The sequence below is a fragment of the Entelurus aequoreus genome, linkage group LG10, assembly GCF_033978785.1.
Source record: "Entelurus aequoreus isolate RoL-2023_Sb linkage group LG10, RoL_Eaeq_v1.1, whole genome shotgun sequence".
Taxonomy (NCBI): domain Eukaryota; kingdom Metazoa; phylum Chordata; class Actinopteri; order Syngnathiformes; family Syngnathidae; genus Entelurus; species Entelurus aequoreus.
The window spans coordinates 55,262,079-55,283,856 of record NC_084740.1 but is presented as its reverse complement, the minus strand read 5'-3'; the positions used below and the strand labels follow the sequence as shown (position 1 = coordinate 55,283,856).

Here is a 21,778-nt window from a genome sequence, read left to right as displayed (position 1 = left end):
ATTAGCAATATTGTTATTATAAGCGCTAATGCCAACAAACTATTTTGCTGCTATATTGACATCACCAGCTGGTGAGCTGCTTCCTTGGCTCGGAGCTTGTGAAAGTTTATTCTAGGTCAAAAATAATGCTTCTCACCGGTTTAGTAGAAGGATGAGGTCATAATCTCAGAAGTTGGTCAAATTTGACATCCAATTTAAACCCTAGCATGGCGAAAAAGACCTAAAGAAACACTTGGTTCCAGCCCCCTGTTTTCTTCGCGAGGATTATAAATCATTATTGATCTAAACGGGAATATATTAGCATCCTAACAGTTGGCATGTCAGTGACAGCAGACTTTGTACGGAGTAAGTGATGTTTTAATATGTTTGTTGGCTCCCATGAAATCTGCAGTGAGTAATATCCAGTGATGTTGTCCAAGGACAAGGCGAAAGTCGTGATACGTTTTTTTTTAAAATTATGCTTAAAATGAGCAATGTATGTAAATATTACACGTTATCATGAATATGGAGATGTTTTTTTTAATCGTTTTAAAGGCAAAATAGAGCGACTACCATAGGCTTCATTGTAAGCATACTTTTGGAGTATTGTAGCTTTATGCTGTGGACTGTTTGCTGTTTGCTGATAGCTGTTTGCTGATAGCTGTGCACTGTTCCCTGCTTCCTGTTTTAGCTGCATTTTTGGACATTAAAACCATGTTTCCCCGCATCAAGCCTGCCACCTCTGCATCTTGGGGTTCGTCACCACCAATACTTGACAACGATGACAGCATTTCAGTCACTTTAAGTCAATTTCCCAATTTAATATTATATCCATCCATCCATCCATCCATCCATCCATCCATCCATCTTCTTTCGCTTATCTGAGGTTGGGTCGCGGGGGCAGCAGCCTAAGCAGGGAAGCCCAGACTTCCCTCTCCCCAGCCACTTCGTCTAGCTCCTCCCGGGGGATCCCGAGGCGTTTCCAGGCCAGCCGGGAGACATAGTCTTCCCAATGTTCCCTGGGTCTTCCCCGTGGCCTCCTGCCGGTCGGACGTGCCCTAAACACCTCCCTAGGGAGGCGTTCGGGTGGCATCCTGACCAGATGCCCGAACCACCTCATCTGGCTCCTCTCCATGTGGAGGAGCAGCAGCTTTACTTTGAGCTCCTCCCGGATGGCAGAGCTTCTCACCCTATCTCTAAGGGAGAGCCCCGCCACCCGGCGGAAGAAGCTCATTTCGGTCATAACCCAAAGCTCATGACCATAGGTGAGGATGGGAACGTAGATCGACCGGTAAATTGAGAGCTTTGCCTTCTGGCTCAGCTCCTTCTTCACCACAACGGATCGATACAGCGTCCGCATTACTGAAGACACCGCACCGATCCGCCTGTCCATCTCACCATCCACTCTTCCCTCACTCGTGAACAAGACTCTGAGGTACTTGAACTCCTCCACTTGGGGCAGGGTCTCCTCCCCAACCTGGAGATGGCACTCCACCCTTTTCCGGGCGAGAACCATGGACTCGGTCTTGGAGGTGCTGATTCCCATCCCAGTCGCTTCACACTCGGCTGCGAACCGATCCAGTGAGAGCTGAATATCCTGGCCAGATGAAGCCATCAGGACCACATCATCTGCAAAAGCATAGGCCTAATCCTGCAGCCACCAAACCAGATCCCCTCAACGCCCTGACTGTGCCTAGAAATTCTGTCCATAAAAGTTATGAACAGAATGGGTGACAAAGGGCAGCCTTGGCGGAGTCCAACCCTCACTGGAAACGTGTCCGACTTACCGCCGGCAATGCGGACCAAGCTCTGGCACTGATCATACAGGGAGCGGACCGCCACTATCAGACAGTCCGATACCCCATACTCTCTGACCCCATACTCTCTGAGCATATACAACATACAATATTTTATAGTTAACATACAATACAACATACCATTGAATTTAATTTGCACTTCCTTGCTTCTGGTGTCGTTCTGATTTACCACGGGTGCATCACTTTGGTAGACACGCTTCATTGATTGGTGCTTTTTGATGACTGGCAATGACAGGATATCTGGTTTATTCGCTTAAACTGCAGTCACCTTTGGCATACCGGTATATCCCCTTCAGATTTCATTTTAATCCACTCATAATCCAGTCCTGATTGAAGTATGTTTTAGATCTAAACGGGTTATCTTAAACCATGTAGCATGTGTGTGACAGAGTTATAGTAATGCAAATCTGATCGGAAAACCCAACAGTAAAAGTTTCACTTTACTACGGAACGTGCATCAATCACTGGTTGAAATGAATCATCCTCACATGAACTCACGCCAGCCAACCTGACCAAGTTCTAACCAAGTTCTAACCAAGTGTGTGATGGTTTTCTTGTCTTTTTGGCAGGGCCCTGTCCTCCGTGGTGGCTCTGGGCGCCAACATCATCTGCAACAAGATTCCCGGGCTGGCACCACGTCAGCGAGCCATCTGCCAGAGCCGCCCGGACGCCATCATTGTTGTGGGCGAAGGCGCCCAGATGGGCATCAATGAGTGTCAGTATCAGTTCCGCTACGGACGCTGGAACTGTTCGGCGCTGGGGGAAAGGACGGTCTTCGGTCAGGAGCTGCGTGTAGGTCAGTCTAACTTACTGCGTTGTGTTTAGGCTCTATGTTCTTTTATGGCTCGGACTTGGGTTTGCTCATTTGCTGGGTTGTGCAAATTCTTAATTTCCATTCAATTTTGTTGACGAATAGCTCATATAATCCTGTTTTGAAACCGCAGGGTTCCCTGTCCCTCAAAAAGCTATGTCTTACGTCATATCTGGTAAACAAGTAGTCTGCTAATTATCAAACGAGTATGAAAACCCATGATTTATTTAGTCTTACTTTACTTACTCTGGGCCTTCGATTTTAAGTTGAGAAACACGGTCAAAGTCGACTTGAGCTGGAATACTTTAAGTCAGTGTTTTTCAACCACTAGTGTGCCGTGAGATACAGTCTGGTGTGCCGTGGGAGATGATCTCATTTCACCTATTTGGGTTAAAAATATTGTTTGCAAAGCAGTAATTATAGTCTGCAAATGATGTGTTGTTGTGGAGTGTCGGTGCTGTCTAGAGCTCGGCAGAGTAACCGTGTAATACTCTTCCATATCAGTAGGTGGCAGCCGGTAGCTAATTGCTTTGTAGATGTCGGAAACAGTGGGAGGCAGCGGGCAGGTGAAAAGGTGTCTACTGCTTAAAGGCCTACTGAAATGATTTTTTAAAATTTAAACGGGGATAGCAGATCCATTCTATGTGTCATACTTGATCATTTCGCGATATTGCCATATTTTTGCTGAAAGGATTTAGTAGAGAACAATGACGATAAAGATCGCAACTTTTGGTATCTGATAAAAAAAAAGCCTTGCCTGTACCGGAAGTAGCGTGACGTAGTCAGTTGAAAGGCTCCTCACATTTTCCTATTGTTTTCAATGCAGCTAGAGCGATTCGGACCGAGAAAGCGACGATTACCCCATTCATTTGAGCGAGGATGAAAGATTCGTGGATGAGGAACGTGAGAGTGAAGGACTAGAGTGCAGTGCAGGACGTATCTTTTTTCGCTCTGACCGTAACTGAGGTACAAGCTGGCTCATTGGATTCCACACTTTGTCCTTTTTGTATTGTGGATCATGGATTTGTATTTTAAACCACCTCGGATACTATATCCTCTTGAAAATGAGAGTCGAGAACGCGAAATAGACATTCACAGTGACATTTATCTCCACGACAATACATCGACGAAACACTTTAGCTACGGAGCTAACGTGATAGCATCGTGCTTAACTGCAGATAGAAACAAAAGAAATAAACCCCTGACTGGAAGGATAGACAGAAGATCAACAATACTATTAAACCATGGACATGTAAATACACGGTTAATGCTTTCCAGCCTGGCGAAGGTTAACAATGCTGTTGCTAATGACGCCATTGAAGCTAACTTAGCAACTGGACCTCACAGAGCTATGCTAAAAACATTAGCTATCCACCTACGCCAGCCAGCCCTCATCTGCTCATCAACACCCGTGCTCACCTGCGTTCCAGCGATCGACGGTGCGACGAAGGACTGCACCCGATCACAGATGCGCTCGGCGAGACGGAGGAAGTTAAGGTGAGTTTGGCTTCGGTTTCAGTAGGCCTTTAAACCAAAATAAACAAAGGGTGTGTGCCCCTAAGAAAAGGCATTGAAGCTTAGGGAAGGCTATGCAGAACCAAACTAAAACTGAACTGGCTACAAAGGAAACAAAAACAGAATGCTGGACGACAGCAAAGACTTACTGTGGAGCAAAGACAGCGTCCACAATGTACATCCGAACATGACATGACGTTCAACAATGTCCCCACAAAGAAGGATTAAAAACAACTGAAATATTCTTGATTGCTAAAACAAAAGTAGATGCGGGAAATATCGCTCAAAGGAAGACATGAAACTGCTACAGGAAAATACCAAAAAAAGAGAAAAAGCCACCAAAATAGGAGCGCAAGACAAGAAGTAAAACACTACACACAGGAAAACAGCAAAAAATGGCGTGATGTGACAGGTGGTGACAGTACACCTACTTTGAGACAAGAGCTATATTGATGCATGCTTGGTTATGCTTTAAAGTCATATCCAACAACGACTTTTTACTGTCAACTGAGTTTCGTTTTTTTAATGATTTCTGCTGGTGGTGTGCCTCTGCATTTTCTCAACGCAAAAAATGTGCCTTGGCTGAAAAAAGGTTGAAAAACACTGCTTTAAGTGATGAGAAGAACAGTTTGGACCTGGACTTGAGTCGGTGGACATAGACGGGCTGCGGGTGTAAACAGGACCAACCTAAACACGGTCCTCTGTGATGATTGACATGTCAGACAATACGACCGTATTAGCTTTAAGTCCAGTGCTTAGGATCATTACCAATCATGTGGTTCTGCATTGAACCCTTTCCAAGGTTTGTGGAGCCATCCTATTGTCTCAGTCTAACTGGAATGGATGTGGTGGTACCAGTGCCTGGCCTATGTAAACCCAGCTCTTCACAGGCCAAACCCCAGCTTGCACACATCACACAGTCCAAGAAAGCCAACCGCTCTTTGACGCTCCATTGTATAACTCTCCGAGCTGGCTCTGCTCAACAGAACTTCACATGCTACCGACTGCGGGGGCCCCGTTGTAGTCTTCATCGCCCTGTTTCTCTTTCTGCCGCTTAGGGTCTGGTTTTGTGGTTCGCTCAGCAAAGCCCCCTTGTGATTAAAAACTACTGTTAAAATAAAAAAAAAAAAGAAGCATATTGCAGATGAGGAGACAACTCATGGTTAAGCCAACTGGACGGACACATCTGTTGTTAATTGGCTTCAATTGGTTACATCCATGCCTCGCTTCAGCATGTATGCAAGGGGGGGAAAAAAGCAGACGTGAAGCTCGGTAACATTCATTTCATTTTGCGGGGGAGTGTCACATGTGCTACAAAAAAGTTGCGGCTGGGTTTGCGCATGGCTTCCAATGGTTCTGTTTAGAATCATTTAGTCTTTGTCATGGATGTGCGGCTTTGTGTTTCAATGGCGCTCCTGTTTGGGTTTTTTTACAAACCCCGTTTCCATATGAGTTGGGAAATTGTGTTAGATGTAAATATAAACGGAATACAATGATTTGCAAAGCCTTTTCAAGCCATATTCAGTTGAATGCACTACAAAGACAACATATTTGATGTTCAAACTGATAAACCTTTTTTTTTTGCAAATAATCATTAACTTTAGAATTTGATGCCAGCAACACGTGACAAAGAAGTTGGGAAAGGTGGCAATAAATACTGATCAAGTTGAGGAATGCTCATCAAACACTTATTTGGAACATCCCACAGGTGAACAGGCTAATTGGGAACAGGTGGGTGCCATGATTGGGTATAAAAGTAGATTCCATGAAATGCTCAGTCATTCACAAACAAGGATGGGGCGAGGGTCACCACTTTGTCAACAAATGCCTGAGCAAATTGTTGAACAGTTTAAGAAAAACCTTTGTCAAGCAGCTATTGCAAGGAATTTAGGGATTTCACCATCTACGCTCCGTAATATCATCAAAGGGTTCAGAGAATCTGGAGAAATCACTGCACGTAAGCAGCTAAGCCCGTGACCTTCCATCCCTCAGGCTGTACTGCATCAACAAGTCACATCAGTGTGTAAAGGATATCACCACATGGGCTCAGGAACACTTCAGAAACCCACTGTCAGTGACTACAGTTGGTCGCTACATCTGTAAGTGCAAGTTAAAACTCTCCTATGCAAGGCGAAAACCGTTTATCAACAACACCCAGAAACGCTTCGCTGGGCCTGAGCTCATCTAAGATGGACTGATACAAAGTGGAAAAGTGTTCTGTGGTCTGACGAGTCCACATTTCAAATTGTTTTTGGAAACTGTGGACGTCGTGTCCTCCGGACCAAAGAGGAAAAGAACCATCCGTATTGTTCTAGGCGCAAAGTGTAAAAGGCAGCATGTGTGATGGTATGGGGGTGTATTAGTGGCCAAGACATGGGTAACTTACACATCTGTGAAGGCACCATTAATGCTGAAAGGTACATACAGCTTTTGGAGCAACATATGTTGTTATCGTGGACGCCCCTGCTTATTTCAGCAAGACAATGCCAAGCCAGGTGTTACATCAACGTGGCTTCATAGTAAAAGAGTGTGGGTACTAGACTGGCCTGCCTGTAGTCCAGACCTGTCTCCCATTGAAAATGTGTGGCGCATTATGAAGCCTAAAATAGCACAAGGGAGACCCCCGGACTGTTGAACAACTTAAGCTGTACATCAAGCAAGAATGGGAAAGAATTCCACCTGAGAAGCTTCAAAAATGTGTCTCCTCAGTTCCCAAACCTTTACTGAGTGTTGTTAAAAGGAAAGGCCATGTAACACAGTGGTGAACATGCCCTTTCCCAACTACTTTGGCACATGTTGCAGCCATGAAATTCTAAGTTAATTATTATTTGCAAAAATAATAAAATAATAAAGTTTATGAGTTTGAACATCAAATATGTTGTCTTTGTAGTGCATTCAATTGAATATGGGTTGTTAGGAGTTGCCACTGGGGGATGGCACTGAGGCGAGAGAGACGTGTGCCAACGTTCAGGGAGCGGAAGGATGTCCTGGCTTTGTTTGATGACGAGCAGCTGATCAAACGGTATCGTTTAGACCAGGGATGTCCAAAATGCGGCCCGGGGGCCATTTGCGGCCCGCAGCCAATTGTTTACCGGCCCGCCACACATTCTGCAAAAATTGAAAAATTTACAATATTACTAAAATTTAAAAAAACATTTAAAAAAAGTGGAATGAGGTGAAATCTAACAAGAAAAAGTTGCAATGTTGACACAAAGCTGCCATCCAGGCTGTTTCTTTGTTTCTTTTTCTTTTTTTTGCCTTTGCCAAAAAAAAAAAAACTGTTATAATGAATTATTACTTAAAAAATATCACTTTGAAATGTTTTATGTGGAAAAAATATTGCATATATTGTGTCGTTGCCATAAAAAAAACATCAAAGTTTTATTTGACAAAAGAGCATAATACAAACAAAATAATAGTCCAAACATAAATCGACAGATATCTGAAGTCGATCTCGTAATTTAAGTGTTAAAAGTAAAAAAAAAACTAATAAAAATGTATCACTTCATTTGGATCCCAAATATATTTAGTAGGATTTTATTTAACATTTCACTGTGATTACTCAAAAATGTTAAATAATTAAAATCAATGGTGTCCTGCATTATTGATCTTTTAGGGCTCTAATTACTAAATACTGCATATTTCAGCTTTACTATAAAAAACAAAGTTGTCTTTGACAGAAAAGGCATAAACCTTTTTTTTTATTTTTTTTTACTTTATATCAACCTGAAGTTGATATAGAGATTTACTGTAAGCGTTAAATAAAAAATAATAATAATTTGACTTATTTTTTACATTTTAATGACTGAGACCCTTAAAGGTCCCCGGGAGCCCTAAAGGTTGAAAACAAATATATATATATATATTTTGTTAAGGTTTGAAAATGAAAAATATCAAAATGGCCCCCGCATGCTTAAATGTTTCCGTGTACGGCCCTCAGTGGACAAAGTTTGGACACCCCTGGTTTAGACAGAGCGGGTATTATTTTTGTCACAGATTTAATAAGGGGCGTCATCTCATCAGCAACATCACGCTTTCAGTTTCAAATTAGTTGCCTAATTAATGAATTGGAAAGAAAAGGAAACATTTATTTTTGATTCATTGCCAATATTGTTTGTTTGTTTTGTATTATTTTGTAGTTTATTGTCCAAATATACACTCCCATTGTCCACTTAAATATTTCTAAGATATTTCTTTATTCTTAGACAGGGGATTCCCTTCCGTGATTGGTCATTTCTTTGGACACAGAAATGACGTCCCCTAAAATTCCGTTTACGGCACATAGCAATGTCCTAATTCAGCTCTGAGTGTGACACTTCAGATTCAGTCCTACACTTCGATGAAAGTGTGAGTAAGACGCTTGATAACTAACTTTTAAGTGCAGCTTTCAGCGAATTTCTTTACTCATAAGTCAACTCTTAGCAGACTTCTTAGGAGTAATTCTAAGAAGCTCGATAAATACGGCCCCAGAGCTGGAAGACCCTCCTGCCTCGTTAAGATCTCCCCTTTGGGAACACTTTGGCTGCGTGGTGAGATACAACAATGGAGGACGGAGGTTTGCCGACATTGTTCAGCAGCTGCTTCTGACAACACGTCAAACATGCTAACCCACCGCATTCAAGCAGCCTCTCCTCGGCGAGTCAGGCAGGGCTAAAGCAATAAAAAATGTTTTTATAGCAGCAGATTTAAGTCCATATTGCATTAAAAACTAGATTTTGAGCCACTTCTATGGTGGAAGAACAATGAGCCCATATATCCTCTTACTGCCAAGTTAGCCAGGCTGGGGGGGAAGAAAAGTTCATCTGAGGCTGAGTTGACTTGAAACTCTTTAATGTTGCACTTTTTATATGTAGAAGAAAAGTTTTGTCATTTTATTTAATCCGAGCAACAACTTGAGGCAGTTTAATGTTGATTAACGTGGACCCCGACTTAAACAAGTTGAACAACTTATTGGGGTGTTACCATTTAGTGGTCAATTGTACGGAATATGTACTGTACTGTGCAATCTACTAATAAAAGTCTCAATCAATCAATCAATCAATCAAATAGCCTTATCTTATTTAGTTTTAATTGTATATATGTTGACCACATTAACTCTGGCAATGGACCCTGTGTGTATGACAAATATATATATATATATATATATATATATATATATATATATATATATATATATATATATATATATATATATATACACTACCGTTCAAAAGTTTGGGGTCACATTGAAATGTCCTTATTTTTGAAGGAAAAGCACTGTACTTTTCAATGAAGATAACTTTAAACTAGTCTTAACTTTAAAGAAATACACTCTATACATTGCTAATGCGGTAAATGACTATTCTAGCCGCAAATTTCTGGTTTTTGGTGCAATATCTACATAGGTGTATAGAGGCCCATTTCCAGCAACTATCACTCCAGTGTTCTAATGGTACAATGTGTTTGCTCATTGGCTCAGAAGGCTAATTGATGATTAGAAAACCCTTGTGCAATCATGTTCACACATCTGAAAACAATTTAGCTCGTTACAGAAGCTACAAAACTGACCTTCCTTTGAGCAGATTGAGTTTCTGGAGCATCACATTTGTGGGGTCAATTAAACGCTCAAAACGGCCAGAAAAAGAGAACTTTCATCTGAAACTCGACAGTCTATTCTTGTTCTTAGAAATGAAGGCTATTCCGCAAAATTGTTTGGGTGACCCCAAACTTTTGAACGGTAGTGTATATATATATATATATATATATATATATATATATATATATATATATATATATATATATATATATATATATATATATATATATATATATATATATATATATATATATATATATGTATGTATGTGTGTATGTGTGTACATATACATATACATGTTTTAAAGAACTAACTGCTCAAAATACTAGTCAATTATCTCTATAGGACAGGTGTGTTATGCTGTGTTTCTTCAAAAATGTTAGTCATAGAGGCCTTTAATCCCAGGAACACCATTCATACCGTCAAGCATGGGGGTGGTAGTATTATGCCCTGGGCCTGTTTTGCTGCCAATGGAACTGCTGCTTTACAGAGAGTAAATTAGACAATGAAAAAGGAGGATTAGCTCCAAATTGTTCAGGACAACCTAAAATCATCAGCCCGGAGGTTGGGTCTTGGGCGCAGTTGGGTGTTCCAACAGGACAATGACCCCAAACACACCTCAGAAGTGGTAAAGGAATGGCTAAATCAGGCTAGAATGAAGGTTTTAGAATGGTCTTCCCAAAGTCCTGACTTAAAGGTGTGGACAATGCTGAAGAAAAAAAGTCCATGTCAGAAAAGCAACACATTTAGCTGAACTGCAGCAATTTAGTGGTCAAGTGGTCAAGCAGAAGCTTGTGGATGGCTACCAAAAGCGCCTTATTGCAGGTAAACTTGCCAAGGGACATGTAAGCAAATATTAACATTGCTGTATGTATACTTTTGACCCTCACATCTTCAGTAGACCCATAATAAATTCATAAAAGAAGCAAACTTCATGAATGAAACAAGTATGCGCTCCAATCACTCTATCACAAAAAAATAAGAAATGATTGTAAACTGAAGACAGCCATGACATGATGTTCTTTACAAGTGTACGTAGACTTTTGACCAGGACTGTATGTGATGTGTCAGGAATGTTTTAGCTGAACATGTTCTGATGTCATTTCTGGTTTGGATGTGGAACTTGGGCAGTCAGGTGAAAAGAGCTGACTTGGACTAAAAGAAGTGTTCAACATGTCTGGAGACTAAACATCCATGATTGATTGCTTGACTCATTAAAATGGTCTGTCCCAAGACTTTTGCACAGGAAGTGCACCAACAGGCGGCGTCTCATTGGTCATTTTTGGAATATTAACCCATAAACTTGCCTCTTCGGTGACCTCGCAGACGTCTTTGTGCTCGCTCGGCAGACTTTTGGTCGAAAACTTGCTTGTCATCAACGGTTGGGAACAAACCAAAATAAATGCGAGGTTTCCTCCAGCTGCGGTGCTCCCTACGAGCGATTGCTTTGAGGTTACAAAGCGCTGCGAGTCCAGTCTGCGGAGAAGTCGTAATAAAATGTTGGTTTGCAAAACGTTAGGTTAGCTTTGGAAAGCTGCTGGGAGGTGATTATAGATCACAGCGCCGCCGTGTTGATGATCATTCAATTGCCATTAATGTGTTTTATAGGTCGGAAGGACACTTTGGAGCTGTTCCAGGGACAAAAAGGTCCTTGCATGTTCCAGAACAAAAGCAGGATAAATGTCGATAAAGAATTGTAGCCTAAGATATAAATCACTTACTCACTTCATATTGTCACATCAGAATTAGAAATACTTTATTAATCCCCGAGGGGAAATTACGATTGTCATCACAATCCCATTCAAGAGCAGGAAACATTACAGGGAGACAGAACAGGATCAAACATTACAGGGAGACAGAACAGGATCAAACTTTACTGTTATTACCATGAATTGATTAACGTTAAACGAGTTGAAAAACTTATTGGGGTGTTACCATTTAGTGGTCAATTGTACGGAATATGTACTGTACTGTGCAATCTACTAATACAAGTTACAATCCATCAATCAAAGACAGAACAGGATCAAACATTACAGGGAGACAGAACAGGATCAAACATCACAGGGAGACAGAACAGGGTCAAACATTACAGGGAGACAGAACAGGGTCAAACATTACAGGGAGACAGAACAGGATCAAACATTACAGGAAGACAGAACAGGGTCAAACATCATAGGGAGACAGAACTGGATCAAACATCATAGGGAGACAGAACTGGATCAAACATTACAGGGAGACAGAACTGGATCAAACATTACAGGGAGACAGAACAGGATCAAACATTACAGGGAGACATAACAGGATCAAACATTACAGGGATACAGAACAGGGTCAAACATCACAGGGATACAGAACAGGGTCAAACATCCCAGGGAGACAGAACAGGATCAAACATCACAGGGAGACAGAACAGGATCAAACATTACAGGGAGACAGAACAGGATCAAACATTACAGGGAGACAGAACAGGGTCAAACATTACAGGGAGACAGAATTGGATCAAACATTACAGGGAGACAGAACAGGGTCAAACATCACAGGGAGACAGAACAGGATCAAACATCACAGGGAGACAGAACATGATCAAACATTACAGGGAGACATAACAGGGTCAAACATTACAGGGAGACAGAACATGATCAAACATTACAGGGAGACAGAACAGGATCAAACATCACAGGGAGACAAAACTGGGTCAAACATCACAGGGAGACAAAACTGGGTCAAACATCACAGGGAGACAGAACAGGATCAAACATTACAGGGAGACAGAACATGATCAAACATTACAGGGAGACAGAACAGGGTCAAACATCCCAGGGAGACAGAACATGATCAAACATCACAGGGAGACAGAACAGGATCAAACATTACAGGGAGACAGAACAGGATCAAACATTACAGGGAGACAGAACAGGATCAAACATTACAGGGAGACAGAACAGGGTCAAACATCATAGGGAGACAGAACTGGATCAAACATTACAGGGAGACAGAACAGGGTCAAACATCACAGGGAGACGGAACAGGATCAAACATCACAGGGAGACAGAACAGGATCAAACATCACAGGGAGACAGAACAGGATGAAACATTACAGGGAGACAGAACAGGGTCAAACATCATAGGGAGACAGAACTGGATCAAACATTACAGGGAGACAGAACAGGGTCAAACATCACAGGGAGACAGAACAGGATCAAACATCACAGGGAGACAGAACAGGATGAAACATTACAGGGAGACAGAACAGGGTCAAACATTACAGGGAGACAGAACATGATCAAACATTACAGGGAGACAGAACATGATCAAACATTACAGGGAGACAGAACAGGATCAAACATCACAGGGAGACAAAACTGGGTCAAACATCATAGGGAGACAAAACTGGGTCAAACATCACAGGGAGACAGAACAGGATCAAACATTACAGGGAGACAGAACAGGATCAAACATTACAGGGAGACAGAACAGGATCAAACATTACAGGAAGACAGAACAGGATCAAACATTACAGGGAGACAGAACAGGATCAAACATTACAGGGAGACAGAACAGGATCAAACATTACAGGGAGACAGAACAGGATCAAACATTACAGGGAGACAGAACAGGGTCAAATATTACAGGGAGACAGAACAGGATCAAACATTACAGGGAGACAGAACAGGGTCAAACATTACAGGGAGACAGAACAGGATCAAACATTACAGGGAGACAGAACAGGATCAAACATTACAGGGAGACAGAACAGGGTCAAACATTACAGGGAGACAGAACCGGATCAAACATTACAGGAAGACAGAACAGGATCAAACATTACAGGGAGACAGAACAGGGTCAAACATCATAGGGAGACAGAACTGGATCAAACATTACAGGGAGACAGAACAGGATCAAACATCACAGGGAGACAGAACAGGATCAAACATTACAGGGAGACAGAACAGGATCAAACACTACCGTTATTATCATGAATTGATTAACGTGGACCCCGACTTAAACAAGTTGAAAATTTAATTGGGGTGTTACCATTTAGTGGTCAAATGTACGGAATATTTACTGTACAGTGCAATCTACTAATAAAAGTTTCAATCAATCAATCAAAGACAGAACATGATCAAACATTACAGGGAGACAGAACAGGATCAAACATTACAGGGAGACAGAACAGGGTCAAACATTACAGGGAGACAGAAGAGGATCAAACATTACAGGGAGACAGAACAGGGTCAAATATCATAGGGAGACAGAACTGGATTAAACATTACGGGGGGACAGAACAGGGTCAAACATCACAGGGAGACAAAACAGGATCAAACATCACAGGGAGACAGAACAGGGTCAAAAATTCCAGGGAGACAGAACAGGGTCAAACATTACAGGGAGACAGAACAGGATCAAACTTCACAGGGAGACAGAACAGGGTCAAACATTACAGGGAGGCAGAACAGGATCAAACATTACCGTTATTACCATGAATTGATTGACGTGGACTCCGACTTAAACAAGTTGGGGTGTTACCATTTAGTGGTCAATTGTACGGAATATGAACTTCACTGTGCAACCTACTAATAAAAGTTTCAATCAATTAATTAATCAAAGACAGAACAGGATCAAACATTACAGGGATACAGAACAGGGTCAAACATTACAGGGAGACAGAACAGGATCGCTGACGGGTCTGCCAACTTCCGGCATCCCTTACAAAAAAGGTGAGAAACAGTGAGAAGGAAACCCAAATTGAGTCTAATGCTGGTCCCTGGAGAGGGGGTCCAGACTGAGGCCAAGGTAACAACAACTCATACCTCCCTACAAAACCTGGACTGTGGTCCTAACTTTTACCCCTGTTGGCTTTTACAATCTTTATCTTTCATCATTTATTTCAACTTTATGTTATTCAAGTATGACATTTTTAAATGTAATTAATGTCATTGACAAGCACTTCTATTATTGTCATACTCTTGTTTGCTAGCGGCGAGGATTTCAATACTATTGAACATCTTTGCTCCTTCTCAACTCTGTGCTAATATTATTTTCACAAAATACAACCAATAGTACGTTAATGTTAAATCTTACTTGTGAAAAGTAATCCCCCGATTCCTATTTTCAACAGTCCGCTCATTTGAGCAGGAAAACGCTGAACACCATCTTTGAACACAAATATGAAATATATTTGTTAAATAAAACTTGTGCCTTGTTTGTAATGACTATGTAGGCCTACTATGCTACTGTATTTTGATAATGGTCATTATGGTGATACTTGGAGAGCCATGTGTTTTCTCAGGTGGTACTTGGTGGAACACGTTTGAGAACCACTGATATAGAGGATCTTTGACTAGCGTTTTGGCATTAGGTCCCTAAAAAGCAGTGTTTTCCTGTTGTACAGGGGATCTTTGGCTTTATTGTTTAAGCACAACAGAGCAAACTTGTCTTATAGAGGATCTTTGAATAGCATTTTTGCAGCACATTCCTAAAAACAACAAAGCACTCCTGTTGTATAGAGGATCTTTGACTAGTGTTTTTTTTTTTTTTTGGAGTAGGTTGTTACAAACAGTAGAGTGCTCCTGTTATATAGTGGATCTTTGACTAGCTTTTTTTGGAGTAGGTTGTTACAAACCGTAGAGTGCTCCTGTTATATAGTGGATCTTTGACTAGCTTTTTTTGGAGTACGTTGTTACAAACAGTAGAGTGCTCCTGTTGTATAGTGGATCTTTGACTAGCTTTTTTTGGAGTAGGTTGTTACAAACAGTAGAGTGCTCCTGTTGTATAGTGGATCTTTGACTAGCTTTTTTTGGAGTAGGTTGTTACAAACAGTAGAGTGCTCCTGTTATATAGTGGATCTTTGACTAGCTTTTTTTTTTTTGGAGTAGGTCGTTACAAAGAAGTGGAGTGCTTCTGTTATATAGTAGATCTTGGACTAGCTTTTTTTTGGAGTAGGTCGTTACAAACAGTAGAGTGCTCCTGTTGTATAGTGGATCTTTGACTAGCTTTTTTTGGAGTAGATTGTTACAAACAGTATAGTGCTCCAGTTGTATAGAAGATCTTTGACTAACGTTTTTTGAGTGGGTCATTAAAAACAGCAATGCGCTCTTGTGACATACGGAGGATCTTTGACGAGCACATTTGCAGTGGATTCCCTAAAAAAAGCAGGGCACTCCTGTCAAATAGCTAATCTTTGACTAGCGTTTTGGGAGTAGTTTGTTTAAAAGAGCAGAGTGCTCCTGTCCTTTTGTGTAACTATGACTATCTATGTGTATCTATGACTATCTATGTGTATCTATGTGTATCTATGACTATCTAAGTGTATATATGACTAGTGTTTTCACAGCAGGTCCTTAAAAACATCTGCTGGGGTGTTTATTTCACGCAAACAACTCCTGGCCTGGCGTACATTACAGCATGTTTCTTCATATACATGACATCATGTTTCATCATATACATGACATCATGTTTCATCATATACATTACATCATGTTTCCTCATATACATGACATCATGTTTCATCATATACATTACATCATGTTTCCTCATATACATGACATCATGTTTCCTCATATACATTACATCATGTTTCATCATATACATTACAGCATGTTTCTTCATATACATTACATCATGTTTCATCATATACATTACATCATGTTTCCTCATATACATGACATCATGTTTCATCATATACATGACATCATGTTTCCTCATATACATGACATCATGTTTCCTCATATACATGACATCATGTTTCATCATATACATTACATCATGTTTCCTCATATACATTACATCATGTTTCATCATATACTTGACATCATGTTTCCTCATGTACATTACATCATGTTTCCTCATATACATTACATCATGTTTCCTCATATACATGACATGTTTCCTCATATACATGACATCATGTTTCCTCATGTACATTACATCATGTTTCCTCATGTACATTACATCATGTTTCCTCATATACATTACATCATGTTTCCTCGTATACATCACAGCATGTTTCCTCATGTACATGACATCATGTTTCCTCATATACATTACATCATGTTTCACCATATACACTATAGCATGTTTCCTCATATACATGACATCATGTTTCATCATATACATGACAGCATGTTTCCTCATGTAAATGACATCATGTTTCCTCATATACATTACATCATGTTTCCTCATATACATGACATGTTTCCTCATGTACATGACATCATGTTTCTTCATATACATGACATGTTTCCTCATGTACATGACATCATGTTTCCTCATATACATTACATCATGTTTCCTCATGTACATGACATGTTTCCTCATGTACATGACATCATGTTTCCTCATATACATGACATCATGTTTCTTCATATACATGACATGTTTCTTCATGTAAATTACATCATGTTTCCTCATGTACATGACATCATGTTTCCTCATGTACATTACATCATGTTTCCTCATGTACATTACATCATGTTTCCTCATGTACATGACATCATGTTTCCTCGTATACATGACATCATGTTTCTTCATATACATTACATCATGTTTCTTCATGTAAATTAAATCATGTTTCCTCATGTACATTACATCATGTTTCCTCATGTACATTACATCATGTTTCCACATGTACATGACATCATGTTTCCTCATATACATGACATCATGTTTCCTCATATACATGACAGCATATTTCCTCATGTACATGACATCATGTTTCATCGTATACATCACATGTTTCCTCATATACATTACATCATGTTTCCTCATGTACATGACATGTTTCCTCATATACATGACATGTTTCCTCATGTACATGACATCATGTTTCCTCATATACATTACATCATGTTTCCTCATGTACATGACATCATGTTTCCTCATGTACATGACATCATGTTTCCTCATATACATGACATCATGTTTCTTCATATACATGACATCATGTTTCTTCATGTAAATTACATCATGTTTCCTCATGTACATGACATGTTTCCTCATGTACATTACATCATGTTTTGTCATGTACATTACATCATGTTTCCTCATGTACATTACATCATGTTTCCTCATGTACATTACATCATGTTTTGTCATGTACATTACAGCATGTTTCCTCATGTACATTACATCATGTTTCCTCATGTACATTACATCATGTTTCCTCATGTACATTACAGCATGTTTCCTCATGTACATTACATCATGTTTCTTCATGTAAATTACATCATGTTTCCTCATGTACATTACATCATGTTTCCTCATGTACATTACATCATGTTTCCTCATGTACATGACATCATGTTTCATCGTATACATGACATCATGTTTCCTCATATACATGACATAATGTTTCCTCATATACATGACAGCATGTTTCCTCATGTACATGACATCATGTTTCATCGTATACATGACAGCATGTTTCCTCGTATACATGACATCATGTTTCCTCATATACATGACATCATGTTTGCTCGTATACATAACATCATGTTTCCTCGTATACATGACATCATGTTTGCTCGTATACATGACATCATGTTTGCTCGTATACATGACATCATGTTTCCTCATGTACATGACATCATGTTTCCTCATATACATGACATCATGTTTCCTCATATACATGACAGCATGTTTCCTCATGTACATGACAGCATGTTTCCTCATGTACATGACATCATATTTCCTCGTATACATGACATCATGTTTCCTCATATACATGACATCATGTTTGCGCGTATACATGACATCATGTTTCCTCGTATACATGACATCATGTTTGCTCGTATACATGACATCATGTTTCCTCGTATACATGACATCATGTTTCCTCGTATACATGACATCATGTTTCCTCATATACATGACATCATGTTTCCTCGTATACATGACATCATGTTTCCTCGTATACATGACATCATGTTTCCTCGTATACATGACATCATGTTTCAGCATGTACTGTATGTACAGTGTCTAGGATGAGATCAGAAGTGTTGCAGCAGACGCTGAGGCTCCTTCTTCATTCCCATTTGGCAGCATTTTTTCGGCGTCCCACTCTGTTGCCGTGGGAAACCACAGTCATGGCCGCCAGTGAAGAATTTTCTTCTCAGTTGGACACTGGGAAAAAAAACAAAAACTTCTAGCGTCCTACTCTTAACACCTGCCATCAACATCTCTCTAGTTTTACAGCAGTTGTACAAAGTTACAAACAGTAGAGTGCTCCTGTTGTATAGTGGATCTTTGACCAGCTTTTTTCAGAGTAGGTTGTTACAAACAGTAGAGTGCTTCTGTTGTATAGTGGATCTTTGACTAGCTTTTTTTTCGGATTAGGTTGTTACAAACAGTAGAGTGCTCCTGGCTTTTTTGGAGTAGGTTCTTACAAACATCTCTGTAGTTTTCCAGTATTTGTCCCAGGACTTGAGCTTGTCAAAGTACCATGTTATGGTTAGTATGAAATCATGGATTACACCTGTAAAAAAATCAAAGAGTCCATCCTCCTCATAAAGGAAAAGCTGTTGTGCTTCCATCTCAACTCAAATGCCTCAGATGTTGAAGACTTGACTTTTGGCCTGCGGTGAGGAGGTCGGTGTGAAGTGAGCACACCTTAGAAATGCACATTTCTTCTGTGTCTTCAACACACGTGATTCCGTTTCAGAGCTGGAACAAAACAAAAAAAAAAAATCTTGGCCTTTCGTTGCCGAGGCTTGGGTGTCCGAAATGTGCGCACCTCCATGCCAAATGAGTGCTTTTGCCAAGAGTTCTGGCTCCTTTAGTTCCCTGCCACTGACAAATTGGACAACAACAGCATGAAGATTGAAAACCGCCAATTAAAGTGACTCTCCTGATTCCTTGGCTGAAGCTACGTGCACATTTCAGCACAATGTCAGAATGTCATACAGAAGATCTAACATACATTGTGTGATTCATCTGTCTATTAATGATTAAGGCGGTCATTTATTTGTGATTAATCACATTAACTCCTATTTTTGACAACTCAAATATGTGTGTTGTATTTTGATGTATTATTTTGTATTTTATAAAAAATTTTACCGAACATATGTCATTCATTTGTTAAAAACTTGGTAACTTATTTTGAAGTGAAATGGGTCAACCTAAGCCACCTTTCAGGTACATACAGCTTTTGGAGCAACATCCAAGCAACGTTATCATGGACGCCCCTGCTTATTTCAGAAAGACGATGCCACGTGTTACATCAACGTGGCTTCATAGTGAAAGAGTGCGGGTACTAGACTGGCCTGCCTGTAGTCCAGACATTGAAAATGCGTGAAGGCTAAAATAGCAGAAGGGAGACTGTTGAACAACTTAAGCTGTACATCAAGCAAGAATGTTTTATTATATTTTATACATATTTTAAATTGTATATATTTGTATGTTTAAAATGATTCTGTTTAATCTATTTTTTTTAAATACATTTTTATAATGAAATTATATGTATGTATGAATTATAATCTTTTTTGATGTTATAAATTCAGTGCTATATGTATATAGTAGTGCTGTCAAATGATTCCTTTTTTAATTAGAATAATCACACTTTTGAATTTGGAGTATTCAGAATTAATCGCAGGTTATTTTCCGCTTGCATAATTTAAGTCAATTTTTTTTAAAAAAGCGCAATATTTTGACACAAATAACATTTTGTTGTCAGAATGTCATACAGAAGATCTAATATAATATGATTAAGGCAGTCATTTGTTTTTGTGATTAATCACATTAACTTCTATTTTTGACAACTCAAATTTTTGTGTCGTATTTTTATGCTTTATTTTATATTTCATACATTTTTTTACCGAACATACTGTATGTCATTTATTTGTTAAAAACGTGGTAACTTATTTTGAAGTGAAATGTGTCAACCTAAGCCACCTTTCAGGTACATACAGGTTTTGGAGCAACATCCAAGCCACGTTATCATGGACGCCCCTGCTTATTTTAGCAAGACGATGCCACGTGTTACAACAGCGTGGCTTCATAGTAAAAGAGTGTGGGTACTAGACTGGCCTGCCTGTAGTCCAGACATTGAAAATGTGTGGTGCAATATGAAGGCTAAAATAGCAGAAGGGAGACTGTTGAACAATTTAAGCTGTACATCAAGCAAGAATGTTCTATTATATTGTATACATATTTTAAATTGTATATATTTTTATGTTTAAAATTATTCTGTTTAATCTATTTTTTTTAAATACATTTTTTATAATGAAATTAAATGTATGTATGAATTATAATCTTTTTTGATGTTATAAATTCAGTGCTATATGTATATATTAGTGCTGTCAAATGATTCCTTTTTTAATCAGAATAATCACACTTTTGAATTTGGAGTATTCAGAATTAATCGCAGGTTATTTTCCGCTTGCATAATTTAAGTCAATTTTTTTTTAAAAAGCGCAATATTTTGACACAAGTAACATTTTGTTGTCAGAATGTCATACAGAAGATCTAATATAATATGATTAAGGCAATCATTTGTTTTTGTGATTAATCACATTAACTTCTATTTTTGACAACTCAAATATGTGTGTTGTATTTTTATGCATTATTTTATATTTTTTACCGAACATATGTCATTTATTTGCTAAAAACTTGGTAACTTATTTTGAAGTGAAATGTGTCAACCTAAGCCACCTTTCAGGTACATACAGGTTTTGGAGCAACATCCAAGCAACGTTATCATGGACGCCCCTGCTTATTTCAGCAAGACAAGGCCAAGCCACGTGTTACAACAGCGTGGCTTCATAGTAAAAGAGTGCGGGTACTAGACTGGCCTGCCTGTAGTCCAGACATTGAAAATGTGTGAAGGCTAAAATAGCAGAAGGGAGACTTTTGAACAACTTAAGCTGTACATCAAGCAAGAATGTTCTATTATATTTTATACATATTTTAAATTGTATATATTTTTATGTTTAAAATTATTCTGTTTAATCTATTTTTTTAAATACATTTTTATAATGAAATTAAATGTATGTATGAATTATAATCTTTTTTGATGTTATAAATTCAGTGCTATATGTATATATTAGTGCTGTCAAATAATTCCTTTTTTAATCAGAATAATCACAC

At 39.3% G+C, this 21,778-nt stretch overlaps 1 protein-coding gene across 1 annotated transcript in view; it reads left to right on the top strand.

Annotated features, from left to right (window-relative positions):
* wnt7bb (wingless-type MMTV integration site family, member 7Bb) overlaps positions 1-21,778 on the top strand; it is a 115,785-nt gene that overhangs the window by 37,973 nt on the left and 56,034 nt on the right. Inside the window, exon 2 of the mRNA XM_062061231.1 lies at positions 2,366-2,592. Within this exon, the coding sequence (XP_061917215.1) occupies positions 2,366-2,592 (227 nt within the window). The remainder of the gene's footprint in view (positions 1-2,365; positions 2,593-21,778) is intronic.